Here is a 16,419-nt window from a genome sequence, read left to right on the forward strand (position 1 = left end):
GACTGACCCTCTATCATTATGTGGTGATGTAGACTAACCCTCTATCATTATGTGGTGATGTAGACTGACCCTCTATCATTATGTTAATGTGGTGATGTAGACTGACCCTATATCATTATGTGGTGATGTAGACTAACACTCTATCATTATGTGGTGATGTAGACTAACCCTCTATCATTATGTGGTGATGTAGACTGACCCTCTATCATTATGTGGTGATGTAGACTGACCCTCTATCATTATGTGGTGATGTAGACTAACCCTCTATCATTATGTGGTGATGTAGACTAACCCTCTATCATTATGTGGTGATGTAGACTGACCCTCTATCATTATGTGGTGATGTAGACTGACCCTCTATCATTATGTTAATGTAATATAGACTAACCCTCTATAGTTATGTTAATGTCCTGATGTAGACTGACCCTCTATCGTTATGTTAATGACCCTCTGTCATTATGTTAATGTCCTGATGTAGACTGACCCTCTGTCATTATGTTAATGTGGTGAAGCAGTTGAGGAGGTTGGCAGACTCACAGATGACGTCGTCCCCAAACTGGTGCTGGGCGATGTGGTCGAACAGGGTGGTCAGGACAGGGAGCAGGGCGATGGTGGTGTAGTTGATGTTCTGGGACACACCCTTCACCTGCACACAGAGACAAAAAGATGGGGGGAGAGGAAGAGAGGGAGAAGAGAGAGAGAAGGAGAGGGGTGAGAGACAAATGGAGAAGAGAGAGAGAGGAGAGGGGAGAGAGATAGATGGAGAAAAGAGAGAGAGAAGGAGAGGGGAGAGAGATAGATAGATGGAGAAGAGAGAGAGAGGAGAGGGGAGAGGAGAGAGAAGGAGAGGGGAGAGAGAGGAGAGAGAGAGGGGAGAGAGAGGGAGGGGGGAGAGAGAGAAGGAGAGGGGTGGGTGAGAGATGGATGGAGAAGAGAGAGAGAAGGAGAGGGGAGAGAGAGAAGGAGAGAGGAGAGAGAGAGGGAGGGGGGAGAGAGAGAAGGAGAGGGGTGGGTGAGAGATGGATGGAGAAGAGAGAGAGAAGGAGAGGGGAGAGAGAGAAGGAGAGGGGAGAGAGAGAAGGAGAGAGGAGAGAGAGAGGGGGAGAGAGAAGGAGGGAGGAGTTAACTCAGAAGGGCAGCTGGGAGGAACCACCTGCTGTAGGACTAACGTTAAGGTGTCATCTCTGACCTGGTTCCTGCTAGAAACCTTGCCCAGCTTCAGATTCTCCACCATCTTCTCTATGTCGTCTGCAGCGCTCTCAAAGAACTGTCGCAGTCCTGCCTTCACAATCTCAGGACCTGACTTCATTACCGTCCTGGAGAGAGGGAAAGACAAGGAGAGAAAGAGAGAGAGAGATCATTACCGTCCTGGAGAGAGGGAAAGACAAGGAGAGAGAGATCATTACCATCCTGGAGAGAGGGAAAGACAAGGAGAGAGAGATCATTACCATCCTGGAGAGAGGGAGAGACAAGGAGAGAGAGATCATTACCATCCTGGAGAGAGGGAAAGACATGGAGAGAGAGATCATTACCATCCTGGAGAGAGGGAGAGACAAGGAGAGAGAGATCATTACCATCCTGGAGAGAGGGAGAGACAAGGAGAGAGAGATCATTACCGTCCTGGAGAGAGGGAGAGACAAGGAGAGAGAGATCATTACCGTCCTGGAGAGAGGGAAAGACAAGGAGAGAGAGATCATTACCGTCCTGGAGAGAGGGAAAGACAAGGAGAGAGAGAGATCATTACCGTCCTGGAGAGAGGGAAAGACAAGGAGAGAGAGATCATTACCATCCTGGAGAGAGGGAAAGACAAGGAGAGAGAGATCATTACCGTCCTGGAGAGAGGGAGAGACAAGGAGAGAGAGATCATTACCATCCTGGAGAGAGGGAAAGACAAGGAGAGAGAGATCATTACCGTCCTGGAGAGAGGGAGAGACAAGGAGAGAGAGATCATTACCATCCTGGAGAGAGGGAAAGACAAGGAGAGAAAGAGAGAGAGAGAGAGATCATTATGTAAAAACTATACTGTACGTTTGAATGGATAGAAATAGAAAATAAAGGAGAGTGTAATATAATATTGTAGTATATGTGAGTTGTAATATAGTATTGTAGTATATGTGAGTTGTATTATAGTATTGTAGTATATGTGAGTTGTATTATAGTATTGTAGTATATGTGAGTTGTAATATAGTATTGTAGTATATGTGAGTTGTATTATAGTATTGTAGTATATGTGAGTTGTATTATAGTATTGTAGTATATGTGAGTTGTATTATAGTATTGTAGTATTGTTAGTATTGTAGTATGTGTGAGTTGTAGTATAGTATTGTAGTATATGTGAGTTGTATTATAGTATTGTAGTATTGTTAGTATTGTAGTATATGTGAGTTGTAATATAGTATTGTAGTATATGTGAGTTGTATTGTAGTATTGTAGTATATGTGAGTTGTATTATGGTATTGTAGTATATGTGAGTTGTATTATAGTATTGTAGTATATGTGAGTTGTATTATGGTATTGTAGTATATGTGAGTTGTAATATGGTATTGTAGTATATGTGAGTTGTATTGTAGTATTGTAGTATATGTGAGTTGTATTATGGTATTGTAGTATATGTGAGTTGTATTATAGTATTGTAGTATATGTGAGTTGTATTATAGTATTGTAGTATATGTGAGTTGTATTATGGTATTGTAGTATATGTGAGTTGTATTATAGTATTGTAGTATATGTGAGTTGTATTATAGTAGTGTAGTATATGTGAGTTGTATTATGGTATTGTAGTATATGTGAGTTGTATTATATTATTGTAGTATATGTGAGTTGTAGTATAGTATTGTAGTATATGTGAGTTGTATTATAGTAGTTCAGTATATGTGAGTTGTATTATAGTAGTGTAGTATATGTGAGTTGTATTATGGTATTGTAGTATATGTGAGTTGTATTATGGTATTGTAGTATATGTGAGTTGTATTATAGTATTGTAGTATATGTGAGTTGTAGTATAGTATTGTCGTATATGTGAGTTGTAGTATAGTATTGTAGTATATGTGAGTTGTATTGTAGTATTGTAGTATATGTGAGTTGTATTGTAGTATTGTTAGTATTGTAGTATGTGTGAGTTGTAGTATAGTATTGTAGTATATGTGAGTTGTATTGTAGTATTGTAGTATATGTGAGTTGTATTATAGTATTGTAGTATATGTGAGTTGTATTATAGTATTGTAGTATATGTGAGTTGTATTATGGTATTGTAGTATGTGTGAGTTGCTATTTACCCACTGGGTCTAACAGCTGCATAACAGGCTGACCACACCTCTGGTGTTGCAAAATACATTTAGAAATCTATGTTTTTCAATTACTGCACCACACTGCTCGCGCGCGTCAACGAGCGTCTGCGTTTCCAAGGGCTACAATAGAACTCCTTTCTATTTCTAACGCAAATCGCGCTGCAAGTCCTGCCTCTCCCATCTCCTCATTGGTTTATAGAAGCAGGTACCCACGTGCCATCTCCTCATTGGTTATACCCACGTGGGTGATTGAAAGACGAACTGTGTTGCCGGTCGGTGTAGTAATACTATGAAAGTGTAGATGCCAATCACCATATACGTTCAAAGATGAAAAAGCCTGGAAGGAGGAGAGATGACTAGAAACGATTTGGTTGGCCGTTTTATGTGTGGATTAATTGTCAGAGTAGAGGACCTTGTGCATTTCAGGTAAAATAACAACTCAATGTTTATATGCCAGCATAAATTAGCTAGCATCAGCAAGCTAGCTAAATAGGACAAATTAGCTAGCAAGTGCAAGCTAACTAGCTGAATTGCTGTACATGTTCAATGCTTTTCGACCTGTTCCCAAAGTAATGTAATTGGTTCAGAGTTTGTTTTGATATTTTAACCTGCGTGTCGTGATCGCGTTTGGTGAAAGGGGACAAAATAAACGTATGCACGAGGGCGCACGCGCGCAGCCGTTTTGGGTTCCGTGTCAGACAAAGACATGGTTCCACAAGTACACATATTTATACCCTCCGCTGGGCGGAGTCAACTCCTTGCACATCTCGACAGCCAATACATCTCTGTTGCTAGGCAGAAATGTAGGTGGTACCTCTCATTGGTGTAGTCATGGCCCTGCCTCCTATGTGTGTATGTCATAGGACTGTTCGTTCTTGACCTCATCTGACACATCTGGACAGCCAATCGATCTCTGTTGCCAGGCAGAACTTTAGCGATGCATGATTCTTTCTCACTTCATCTGACTGTGACCTCGGCCCACATTCCTCCCTAATTCACTCCCTGTCCTAACTTATCCGTTGACTGAAAACAGACTGCGGCCCTTCTCCTCTCCACAGGATAACTGAGATGTAACAACATCCTGTTCTGACAGAATGTAAACATCCTGCCCTCAGTAGATCTCCCTCAGTCCTAGTTGGTGTCCAACGGTGTGTATAATGTGTTGTTGGCGGACGTGTTGAGCGTGTGTTACCTGGCGTCCAGTGATCGTGACAGGATGTGCAGACAATTCACCACCGCGCCAGCATCCGTTCCTGACAACACACAGAGACTCTGTTATCAATCCATCCATCAAGCAACCAATCACTCAACCAACCAACCAACCAATCACTCAACGAACCAACCAACCGACCAATCACTCAACGAACCAACCAATCACTCAACAAACCAACCAATCACTCAAACAACCAACTAATCACTCAACCAACCAACCAACCAATCACTCAACCAACCAACCAATCACTCAACCAACCAACCAATCACTCAACCAACCAACCAATCACTCACCCAACCAACCAACCAATCACTCAACCAACCAACCAATCACTCAACCAACCAACCAATCACTCAACGAACCAAACAATCACTCAACGAACCAACCAATCACTCAACAAACCAATCAATCACTCAACGAAGCAACCAATCACTCAACCAACCATTTTTTAAAAACCTTTATTTAACTAGGCAAGTCAGTTAAGAACAAATTCTTATTCTTAATCAATCACTCAATGAACCAACCAACCAACCAATCACTCAACCAACCAATCACTCAACGAACCAATCAGTCACTCAACGAACCAATCAATCACTCAACGAACCAACCAATCACTCAATGAACCAACCAATCACTCAACCAACCAACTAATCACTCAACCAACCAATCACTCAACCAACCAACCAATCACTCAACCAACCAACCAACCAATCACTCAACCAACCAACCAACCAATCACTCAACCAACCAACCAACCAACCAACCAATCACTCAACCAACCAACCAACCAATCACTCAACCAACCAACCAATCACTCAACCAACCAACCAATCACTCAACGAACCAACCAATCACTCAACAAACCAATCAATCACTCAACGAAGCAACCAATCACTCAACCAACCATTTTTTTTACCTTTATTTAACTAGGCAAGTCAGTTAAGAACAAATTCTTATTCTTAATCAATCACTCAATGAACCAACCAACCAACCAATCACTCAACGAACCAATCAGTCACTCAACGAACCAACCAATCACTCAACGAACCAACGAACCAACCAATCACTCAACCAACCAACCAATCACTCAACGAACCAATCAATCACTCAACGAAGCAACCAATCACTCAACCAACCAATCAATCACTCAACAAACCAACCAATCACTCAACGAACCAACCAACCAATCAATCACTCAACAAACCAACCAATCACTCAACGAACCAACCAACCAATCACTCAACCAACCAACCAACCAATCACTCAACCAACCAACCAACCAACCAACCAATCACTCAACCAACCAACCAACCAACCAACCAATCACTCAACCAACCAACCAATCACTCAACCAACCAACCAATCACTCAACGAACCAACCAATCACTCAACAAACCAATCAATCACTCAACGAAGCAACCAATCACTCAACCAACCATTTTTTTTAACCTTTATTTAACTAGGCAAGTCAGTTAAGAACAAATTCTTATTCTTAATCAATCACTCAATGAACCAACCAACCAACCAATCAATCACTCAACCAACCAACCAATCACTCAACGAACCAACCAATCACTCAACGAACCAATCAGTCACTCAACGAACCAACGAACCAACCAATCACTCAACCAACCAACCAATCACTCAACGAACCAATCAATCACTCAACGAAGCAACCAATCACTCAACCAACCAACCAATCACTCAATGAACCAACCAATCACTCAACCAACCAACTAATCACTCAACCAACCAATCACTCAACCAACCAACCAATCACTCAACCAACCAACCAACCAATCACTCAACCAACCAACCAACCAATCACTCAACCAACCAACCAACCAACCAACCAATCACTCAACCAACCAACCAACCAATCACTCAACCAACCAACCAATCACTCAACGAACCAACCAATCACTCAACAAACCAATCAATCACTCAACGAAGCAACCAATCACTCAACCAACCATTTTTTTTACCTTTATTTAACTAGGCAAGTCAGTTAAGAACAAATTCTTATTCTTAATCAATCACTCAATGAACCAACCAACCAACCAATCACTCAACGAACCAATCAGTCACTCAACGAACCAACCAATCACTCAATCACTCAAGCGACGAACCAACGAACCAACCAATCAACTCAACCAACCAACCAATCACTCAACGAACCAATCAATCACTCAACTCAACGAAATCAACCAATCACTCAACCAACCAATCAATCACTCAACAAACCAACCAATCACTCAACGAACCAACCAACCAATCAATCACTCAACAAACCAACCAATCACTCAACGAACCAACCAACCAATCACTCAACCAACCAACCAACCAATCACTCAACCAACCAACCAACCAACCAACCAATCACTCAACCAACCAACCAACCAACCAACCAATCACTCAACCAACCAACCAATCACTCAACCAACCAACCAATCACTCAACGAACCAACCAATCACTCAACAAACCAATCAATCACTCAACGAAGCAACCAATCACTCAACCAACCATTTTTTTTTTACCTTTATTTAACTAGGCAAGTCAGTTAAGAACAAATTCTTATTCTTAATCAATCACTCAATGAACCAACCAACCAACCAATCAATCACTCAACCAACCAACCAATCACTCAACGAACCAACCAATCACTCAACGAACCAATCAGTCACTCAACGAACCAACGAACCAACCAATCACTCAACCAACCAACCAATCACTCAACGAACCAATCAATCACTCAACGAAGCAACCAATCACTCAACCAACCAATCAATCACTCAACAAACCAACCAATCACTCAACGAACCAACCAACCAATCAATCACTCAACAAACCAACCAATCACTCAACGAACCAACCAACCAATCACTCAACCAACCAACCAACCAATCACTCAACCAACCAATCAATCAATCAATAATACCTGGCAAATGTAGATAGAAGATAAGTAAATAACAGCTAAACTCATTAGAAAAAGGGTCAGTAGAAATAATCACTTGTTATTCTCTGAAAACAACTCAATGGTTGGTGTGTCCCACCAGTTTATCCAGATACTAATGAATGACATGTAACTGTGCTGAGACTAGAAGAGTTGTACAGGATGTGTGTGTCATCGTGTTTGGTGGATGAAGTGGACGCAGATAGAGAAGGCACTGCCTCAAGCCAAGCGCTCTAAACAAACCAACCACGCAGCACCTGAGTTAGCTAACCCCCAACACCTGTGGAGATTTGATCGTCACAACCAACACTTACTAACCACTGTGTGTACCCAGAGATGCTGCCGGTTACACAACAACAAGAGAGGAGATGCAGCTAGCTAAAGGAGAAGAGCAATGCAGAGCAGAAGCACAACTGTGGAGAGAGGTGGAAGTTTAGAGGGAGGCAGATGGAAAGATAGAAGGGTTGGAGAGAGGTGGAAGTTTAGAGGGAGGCTGATAGAAGGGTTGGAGAGAGGTGGAAGTTTAGAGGGAGGCTGATAGAAGGGTTGGAGAGAGGTGGAGGTTTAGAGGGAGGCTGATGGAAAGATAGAAGGGTTGGAGAGAGGTGGAGGTTTAGAGGGAGGCAGATAGAAGGGTTGGAGAGAGGTGGAAGTTTAGAGGGAGGCTGATGGAAAGATAGAAGGGTTGGAGAGAGGTGGAGGTTTAGAGGGAGGCTGATGGAAAGATAGAAGGGTTGGAGAGAGGTGGACGTTTAGAGGGAGGCTGATGGAAAGATAGAAGGGTTGGAGAGAGGTGGAAGTTTAGAGGGAGGCTGATAGAAGGGTTGGAGAGAGGTGGAGGTTTAGAGGGAGGCAGATAGAAGGGTTGGAGAGAGGTGGAGGTTTAGAGGGAGGCAGATAGAAAGATAGAAGGGTTGGAGAGAGGTGGAAGTTTAGAGGGAGGCTGATGGAAAGATAGAAGGGTTGGAGAGAGGTGGAAGTTTAGAGGGAGGCTGATAGAAGGGGTGGAGAGAGGTGGAAGTTTAGAGGGAGGCTGATAGAAGGGGTGGAGAGAGGTGGAGGTTTAGAGGGAGGCAGATAGAAAGATAGAAGATGTGGAGAGAGGTGGAGGTTTAGAGGGAGGCAGATAGAAGGGTTGGAGAGAGGTGGAAGTTTAGAGGGAGGCTGATAGAAGGGTTGGAGAGAGGTGGAAGTTTAGAGGGAGGCTGATAGAAGGGTTGGAGAGAGGTGGAGGTTTAGAGGGAGGCTGATGGAAAGATAGAAGGGTTGGAGAGAGGTGGAGGTTTAGAGGGAGGCTGATGGAAAGATAGAAGGGTTGGAGAGAGGTGGAGGTTTAGAGGGAGGCTGATGGAAAGATAGAAGGGTTGGAGAGAGGTGGAGGTTTAGAGGGAGGCAGATAGAAGGGTTGGAGAGAGGTGGAGGTTTAGAGGGAGGCAGATAGAAAGATAGAAGGGTTGGAGAGATGTGGAAGTTTAGAGGGAGGCTGATGGAAAGATAGAAGGGTTGGAGAGAGGTGGAGGTTTAGAGGGAGGCTGATGGAAAGATAGAAGGGTTGGAGAGAGGTGGAAGTTTAGAGGGAGGCTGATAGAAGGGTTGGAGAGAGGTGGAGGTTTAGAGGGAGGCTGATGGAAAGATAGAAGGGTTGGAGAGAGGTGGAGGTTTAGAGGGAGGCTGATGGAAAGATAGAAGGGTTGGAGAGAGGTGGAGGTTTAGAGGGAGGCAGATAGAAGGGTTGGAGAGAGGTGGAGGTTTAGAGGGAGGCAGATAGAAAGATAGAAGGGTTGGAGAGAGGTGGAAGTTTAGAGGGAGGCTGATGGAAAGATAGAAGGGTTGGAGAGAGGTGGAAGTTTAGAGGGAGGCTGATAGAAGGGTTGGAGAGAGGTGGAGGTTTAGAGGGAGGCAGATAGAAAGATAGAAGGGTTGGAGAGAGGTGGAAGTTTAGAGGAGGCAGATAGAAAGATAGAAGGGTTGGAGAGAGGTGGAAGTTTAGAGGAGGCTGATAGAAGGGTTGGAGAGAGGTGGAGGTTTAGAGGAGGCAGATAGAAGGGTTGGAGAGAGTGGAGGTTTAGAGGAGGCAGATAGAAAGATAGAAGGGTTGGAGAGAGGTGGAAGTTTAGAGGGAGGCTGATGGAAAGATAGAAGGGTTGGAGAGAGGTGGAAGTTTAGAGGGAGGCTGATAGAAGGGGTGGAGAGAGGTGGAGGTTTAGAGGGAGGCTGATAGAAGGGGTGGAGAGAGGTGGAAGTTTAGAGGGAGGCAGATAGAAGGGTTGGAGAGAGGTGGAAGTTTAGAGGGAGGCAGATAGAAAGATAGAAGGGTTGGAGAGAGGTGGAAGTTTAGAGGGAGGCAGATAGAAGGGGTGGAGAGAGGTGGAAGTTTAGAGGGAGGCAGATAGAAAGACAGAAGGGGTGGAGAGAGGTGGAAGTTTAGAGGGAGGCAGATTGAACAGGAAGGGGTGAAAGACATTGATCGAGACGAATGGAAAGAGACAGAGATTGGGGTAGAGAGAGAGAGATTGGGGTAGAGAGAGAGAGATTGGGGTAGAGAGAGAGAGATTGGGGTAGAGAGAGAGATTGGGGTAGAGAGAGAGAGATAGAGAGATCGCGAGAGAGGGATTGAGAGAGAGAGAGAAATTGAGAGACAGAGAGAAAGAAAGAGAGCGATAGAAACAGACAGACACAGAGACAATGAGAGAGACAGAGAGAGATGGATATTGATGTAGAGAGATGGATATTGATGTAGAGAGATGGTAAGAGAGATGAGATTGCGAGGTGACCAACAGGCATCAGTCCAACATGCAGGTTCAGGATCCTTACCAAAGAGAGATACTCTGTGTCTCACCAGAGCTGCCAACTTACAGAAGATACTGAGGGAGGAGGAGGAGTAAGAGGAGGAGTAAGTGGAGGAGGAGGAGAAAAGGAGGAGTGGAGAATGAAAGGAAAGGGAGGGTAAGGGAGGATAGGAAGGGAGGACCGGAATGAAAAATAAGTAGGTTAAGGTCAAACTGTCCAAGGAAATGAAGTAGATTCCATAAAAGAGGAGAGGAATGGAGTAACAAGGAGAGGAGGAGATATAAGGAGATAGGGAGTACAGCAGACAGAGGAATGGAGTAACAAGGAGAGGAGGAGATAAGGAGATAGGGAGTACAGCAGACAGAGGAATGGAGTAACAAGGAGAGGAGGAGATATAAGGAGATAGGGAGTACAGCAGACAGAGGAATGGAGTAACAAGGAGAGGAGGAGATAAGGAGATAGGGAGTACAGCAGACAGAGGAATGGAGTAACAAGGAGAGGAGGAGATATAAGGAGATAGGGAGTACAGCAGACAGAGGAATGGAGTAACAAGGAGAGGAGGAGATATAAGGAGATAGGGAGTACAGCAGACAGAGGAATGGAGTAACAAGGAGAGGAGGAGATATAAGGAGATAGGGAGTACAGCAGACAGAGGAATGGAGTAACATGGAGAGGAGGAGATAAGGAGATAGGGAGTACAGCAGACAGAGGAATGGAGTAACAAGGAGAGGAGGAGATATAAGGAGATAGGGAGTACAGCAGACAGAGGAATGGAGTAACAAGGAGAGGAGGAGATATAAGGAGATAGGGAGTACAGCAGACAGAGGAATGGAGTAACAAGGAGAGGAGGAGATAAGGAGATAGGGAGTACAGCAGACAGAGGAATGGAGTAACATGGAGAGGAGGAGATATAAGGAGATAGGGAGTACAGCAGACAGAGGAATGGAGTAACAAGGAGAGGAGGAGATATAAGGAGATAGGGAGTACAGCAGACAGAGGAATGGAGTAACAAGGAGAGGAGGAGATATAAGGAGATAGGGAGTACAGCAGACAGAGGAATGGAGTAACAAGGAGGGAGGAGATATAAGGAGATAGGGAGTACAGCAGACAGAGGAATGGAGTAACAAGGAGAGGAGGAGATAAGGAGATAGGGAGTACAGCAGGCAGAGGAATGGAGTAACAAGGAGAGGAGGAGATATAAGGAGATAGGGAGTACAGCAGACAGAGGAATGGAGTAACAAGGAGAGGAGGAGATATAAGGAGATAGGGAGTACAGCAGACAGAGGAATGGAGTAACAAGGAGAGGAGGAGATATAAGGAGATAGGGAGTACAGCAGACAGAGGAATGGAGTAACAAGGAGAGGAGGAGATATAAGGAGATAGGGAGTACAGCAGACAGAGGAATGGAGTAACAAGGAGAGGAGGAGATATAAGGAGATAGGGAGTACAGCAGACAGAGGAATGGAGTAACAAGGAGAGGAGGAGATATAAGGAGATAGGGAGTACAGCAGACAGAGGAATGGAGTAACAAGGAGAGGAGGAGATATAAGGAGATAGGGAGTACAGCAGACAGAGGAATGGAGTAACAAGGAGAGGAGGAGATATAAGGAGATAGGGAGTACAGCAGACAGAGGAATGGAGTAACAAGGAGAGGAGGAGATAAGGAGATAGGGAGTACAGCAGACAGAGGAATGGAGTAACAAGGAGAGGAGGAGATATAAGGAGATAGGGAGTACAGCAGACAGAGGAATGGAGTAACATGGAGAGGAGGAGATATAAGGAGATAGGGAGTACAGCAGACAGAGGAATGGAGTAACAAGGAGAGGAGGAGATAAGGAGATAGGGAGTACAGCAGACAGAGGAATGGAGTAACAAGGAGAGGAGGAGATATAAGGAGATAGGGAGTACAGCAGACAGAGGAATGGAGTAACATAGAGAGGAGGAGATATAAGGAGATAGGGAGTACAGCAGACAGAGGAATGGAGTAACAAGGAGAGGAGGATATATAAGGAGATAGGGAGTACAGCAGACAGAGGAATGGAGTAACAAGGAGAGGAGGAGATATAAGGAGATAGGGAGTACAGCAGACAGAGGAATGGAGTAACAAGGAGAGGAGGAGATATAAGGAGATAGGGAGTACAGCAGACAGAGGAATGGAGTAACATGGAGAGGAGGAGATAAGGAGATAGGGAGTACAGCAGACAGAGGAATGGAGTAACAAGGAGAGGAGGAGATAAGGAGATAGGGAGTACAGCAGGCAGAGGAATGGAGTAACAAGGAGAGGAGGAGATATAAGGAGATAGGGAGTACAGCAGACAGAGGAATGGAGTAACAAGGAGAGGAGGAGATATAAGGAGATAGGGAGTACAGCAGACAGAGGAATGGAGTAACAAGGAGAGGAGGAGATAAGGAGATAGGGAGTACAGCAGACAGAGGAATGGAGTAACAAGGAGAGGAGGAGATAAGGAGATAGGAGTACAGCAGGCAGAGGAATGGAGTAACAAGGAGAGGAGGAGATATAAGGAGATAGGGAGTACAGCAGACAGAGGAATGGAGTAACAAGGAGAGGAGGAGATAAGGAGATAGGGAGTACAGCAGACAGAGGAATGGAGTAACAAGGAGAGGAGGAGATATAAGGAGATAGGGAGTACAGCAGACAGAGGAATGGAGTAACAAGGAGAGGAGGAGATATAAGGAGATAGGGAGTACAGCAGACAGAGGAATGGAGTAACAAGGAGAGGAGGAGATAAGGAGATAGGGAGTACAGCAGACAGAGGAATGGAGTAACAAGGAGAGGAGGAGATATAAGGAGATAGGGAGTACAGCAGACAGAGGAATGGAGTAACAAGAGAGGAGGAGATATAAGGAGATAGGGAGTACAGCAGACAGAGGAATGGAGTAACAAGGAGAGGAGGAGATATAAGGAGATAGGGAGTACAGCAGACAGAGGAATGGAGTAACAAGGAGAGGAGGAGATATAAGGAGATAGGGAGTACAGCAGACAGAGGAATGGAGTAACAAGGAGAGGAGGAGATATAAGGAGATAGGGAGTACAGCAGACAGAGGAATGGAGTAACAAGGAGAGGAGGAGATAAGGAGATAGGGAGTACAGAGACAGAGGAATGGAGTAACAAGGAGAGGAGAGATAATAGGGAGTACAGCAGACAGAGGAATGGAGTAACAAGGAGAGGAGAGATATAAGGAGATAGGGAGTACAGCAGACAGAGGAATGGAGTAACAAGGAGAGGAGGAGATATAAGGAGATAGGGAGTACAGCAGACAGAGGAATGGAGTAACAAGGAGAGGAGGAGATATAAGGAGATAGGGAGTACAGCAGACAGAGGAATGGAGTAACAAGGAGAGGAGGAGATATAAGGAGATAGGGAGTACAGCAGACAGAGGAATGGAGTAACAAGGAGAGGAGGAGATATAAGGAGATAGGGAGTACAGCAGACAGAGGAATGGAGTAACAAGGAGAGGAGGAGATATAAGGAGATAGGGAGTACAGCAGACAGAGGAATGGAGTAACAAGGAGAGGAGGAGATATAAGGAGATAGGGAGTACAGCAGACAGAGGAATGGAGTAACAAGGAGAGGAGGAGATATAAGGAGATAGGGAGTACAGCAGACAGAGGAATGGAGTAACAAGGAGAGGAGGAGATATAAGGAGATATGGAGTACAGCAGACAGAGGAATGGAGTAACAAGGAGAGGAGGAGATATAAGGAGATAGGGAGTACAGCAGACAGAGGAATGGAGTAACAAGGAGAGGAGGAGATATAAGGAGATAGGGAGTACAGCAGACAGAGGAATGGAGTAACAAGGAGAGGAGGAGATATAAGGAGATAGGGAGTACAGCAGACAGAGGAATGGAGTAACAAGGAGAGGAGGAGATATAAGGAGATAGGGAGTACAGCAGACAGAGGAATGGAGTAACAAGGAGAGGAGGAGATATAAGGAGATAGGGAGTACAGCAGACAGAGGAATGGAGTAACAAGGAGAGGAGGAGATATAAGGAGATAGGGAGTACAGCAGACAGAGGAATGGAGTAACAAGGAGAGGAGGAGATATAAGGAGATAGGGAGTACAGCAGACAGAGGAATGGAGTAACAAGGAGAGGAGGAGATATAAGGAGATGGGGAGTACAGCAGACAGAGGAATGGAGTAACAAGGAGAGGAGGAGATATAAGGAGATAGGGAGTACAGCAGACAGAGGAATGGAGTAACAAGGAGAGGAGGAGATATAAGGAGATAGGGAGTACAGCAGACAGAGGAATGGAGTAACAAGGAGAGGAGGAGATAAGGAGATAGGGAGTACAGCAGACAGAGGAATGGAGTAACAAGGAGAGGAGGAGATATAAGGAGATAGGGAGTACAGCAGACAGAGGAATGGAGTAACAAGGAGAGAGAGGAGATAAGGAGATAGGGAGTACAGCAGACAGAGGAATGGAGTAACAAGGAGAGGAGGAGATATAAGGAGATAGGGAGTACAGCAGACAGAGGAATGGAGTAACAAGGAGAGGAGGAGATAAGGAGATAGGGAGTACAGCAGACAGAGGAATGGAGTAACAAGGAGAGGAGGAGATAAGGAGATAGGGAGTACAGCAGACAGAGGAATGGAGTAACAAGGAGAGGAGGAGATAAGGAGATAGGGAGTACAGCAGACAGAGTATAACGAGCAAGGTATTGTGCGAAAGGTTTTAGGCAGATCATCTTTCTTAATGAAAGATCAACGATTCTGATTTTTTTTTTTTTTTTTTTTTAAAGACGTACCATTTGATCTTGCACCTAGAGCCCTGGTACTATGGCATATCTTTTGGTATTACTCTCAAAGCCTTTGGCGATCAACGTACCTGGCGATCATTTCCTTCTCCTTGTTGGAGGAGTGGCCTCCACTGCCCAGCAACTTGGCAGGCGTGGAGAGGAAGTAGAGGCAGTGGTTCTTAAAGTACTGGTTAACCAATGGCAGGAGAATCTACCACACAGAAACGGAGAGGTGAGTGTCAATCAGACCACAGTGTTAGAGCTCCACAATAAAAAAACTCCCAAAGATGCTAACAGCTAGGCTAATGGACTAACAGTTAAACTACTGGGCTAAAAGCTAGACTACTAAGCTAACAGCTAGGCTAATGGACTAACAGTTAGACTACTGGGCTAAAAGCTAGACTACTAAGCTAACAGCTAGGCTAATGGACTAACAATTAGACTACTGGGCTAAAAGCTAGACTACTAAGCTAACAGCTAGGCTAATGGACTAACAGTTAGACTACTGGGCTAAAAGCTAGACTACTAAGCTAACAGCTAGGCTAATGGACTAACAGTTAGACTACTGGGCTAAAAGCTAGACTACTAAGCTAACAGCTAGGCTAATAATCTAATGGTCTAACAACTAGGATAATAATAAGCTAACAGTTTCCTAAAACAGCTAGGCTAATAATCTAATGGTCTAACAACTAGGATAATAATAAGCTAACAGTTTCCAAAAGCCTCTGGTGCAAAATGAGTTTGACACCCTTGGGTCTAATGGGCTAACTGCTAGGCTAATGAGCTAAGCTAATGGGCTAACAATGAGGCTATTGGGATAACAGCTAAGCTAATGGTCTAACAACTAGGTTACTGAGCTGACAGCTAGGGATAATGTGCTAACAGCTAGGCTAATAGGATAACAGCTTGGATAATTAATCCTCATCTCACTTTGGCAAAGAACTTGATCTCCTGTTCGTGTGGAGACTTCTCCACTCTGCCACTGCTAACCACAGCCTCTGTAGAGAGAGAGAGAGAGGGAGATCTACCTCACTTGCTTTGGCAATGTTAACACATGTTTCCCATGCCAATAAAGCCCTTGAATTGAATTGAATTGAATTGAGAGAGAGAGGGAGGGAGAGAGGGAGAGGGAGGGAGAGAGGGAGAGGGAGAGGGAGAGAGAGAGAGAGAGAGAGAGAGAAAGAGGGAGCGTGAGAGTGAGAGGGAGAGAGAGAGAGAGAGAGAGAGAGAGAGAGAGAGAGAGCAGCCTCAGTCACACATGGATTACATCATCACCACATGATCTGACCAGGAATACCTCCTCTGGTTCCACTTACTGGTATGATGTACGATAGACAGTATTTATGACATGCACCAGATGTAGAATCAGTAAACTCATTCTACCCTAACCATCCCATCCCTCTGCCCTCCCTA

At 44.6% G+C, this 16,419-nt stretch overlaps 1 protein-coding gene across 1 annotated transcript in view; it reads right to left on the reverse strand.

The window, feature by feature from the left end:
• The window catches only part of ryr1b (ryanodine receptor 1b (skeletal)), a 287,373-nt gene that overhangs the window by 128,995 nt on the left and 141,959 nt on the right, over window positions 1-16,419 (reverse strand). The window contains 6 exon segments of the mRNA XM_065027242.1: window positions 538-646; window positions 1,190-1,316; window positions 4,480-4,540; window positions 10,269-10,318; window positions 15,096-15,217; window positions 15,937-16,004. Coding sequence (XP_064883314.1) covers window positions 538-646; window positions 1,190-1,316; window positions 4,480-4,540; window positions 10,269-10,318; window positions 15,096-15,217; window positions 15,937-16,004 — 537 coding nt within the window.

This window comes from Oncorhynchus nerka, linkage group LG14 (genome assembly GCF_034236695.1).
Source record: "Oncorhynchus nerka isolate Pitt River linkage group LG14, Oner_Uvic_2.0, whole genome shotgun sequence".
NCBI lineage: Eukaryota > Metazoa > Chordata > Actinopteri > Salmoniformes > Salmonidae > Oncorhynchus > Oncorhynchus nerka.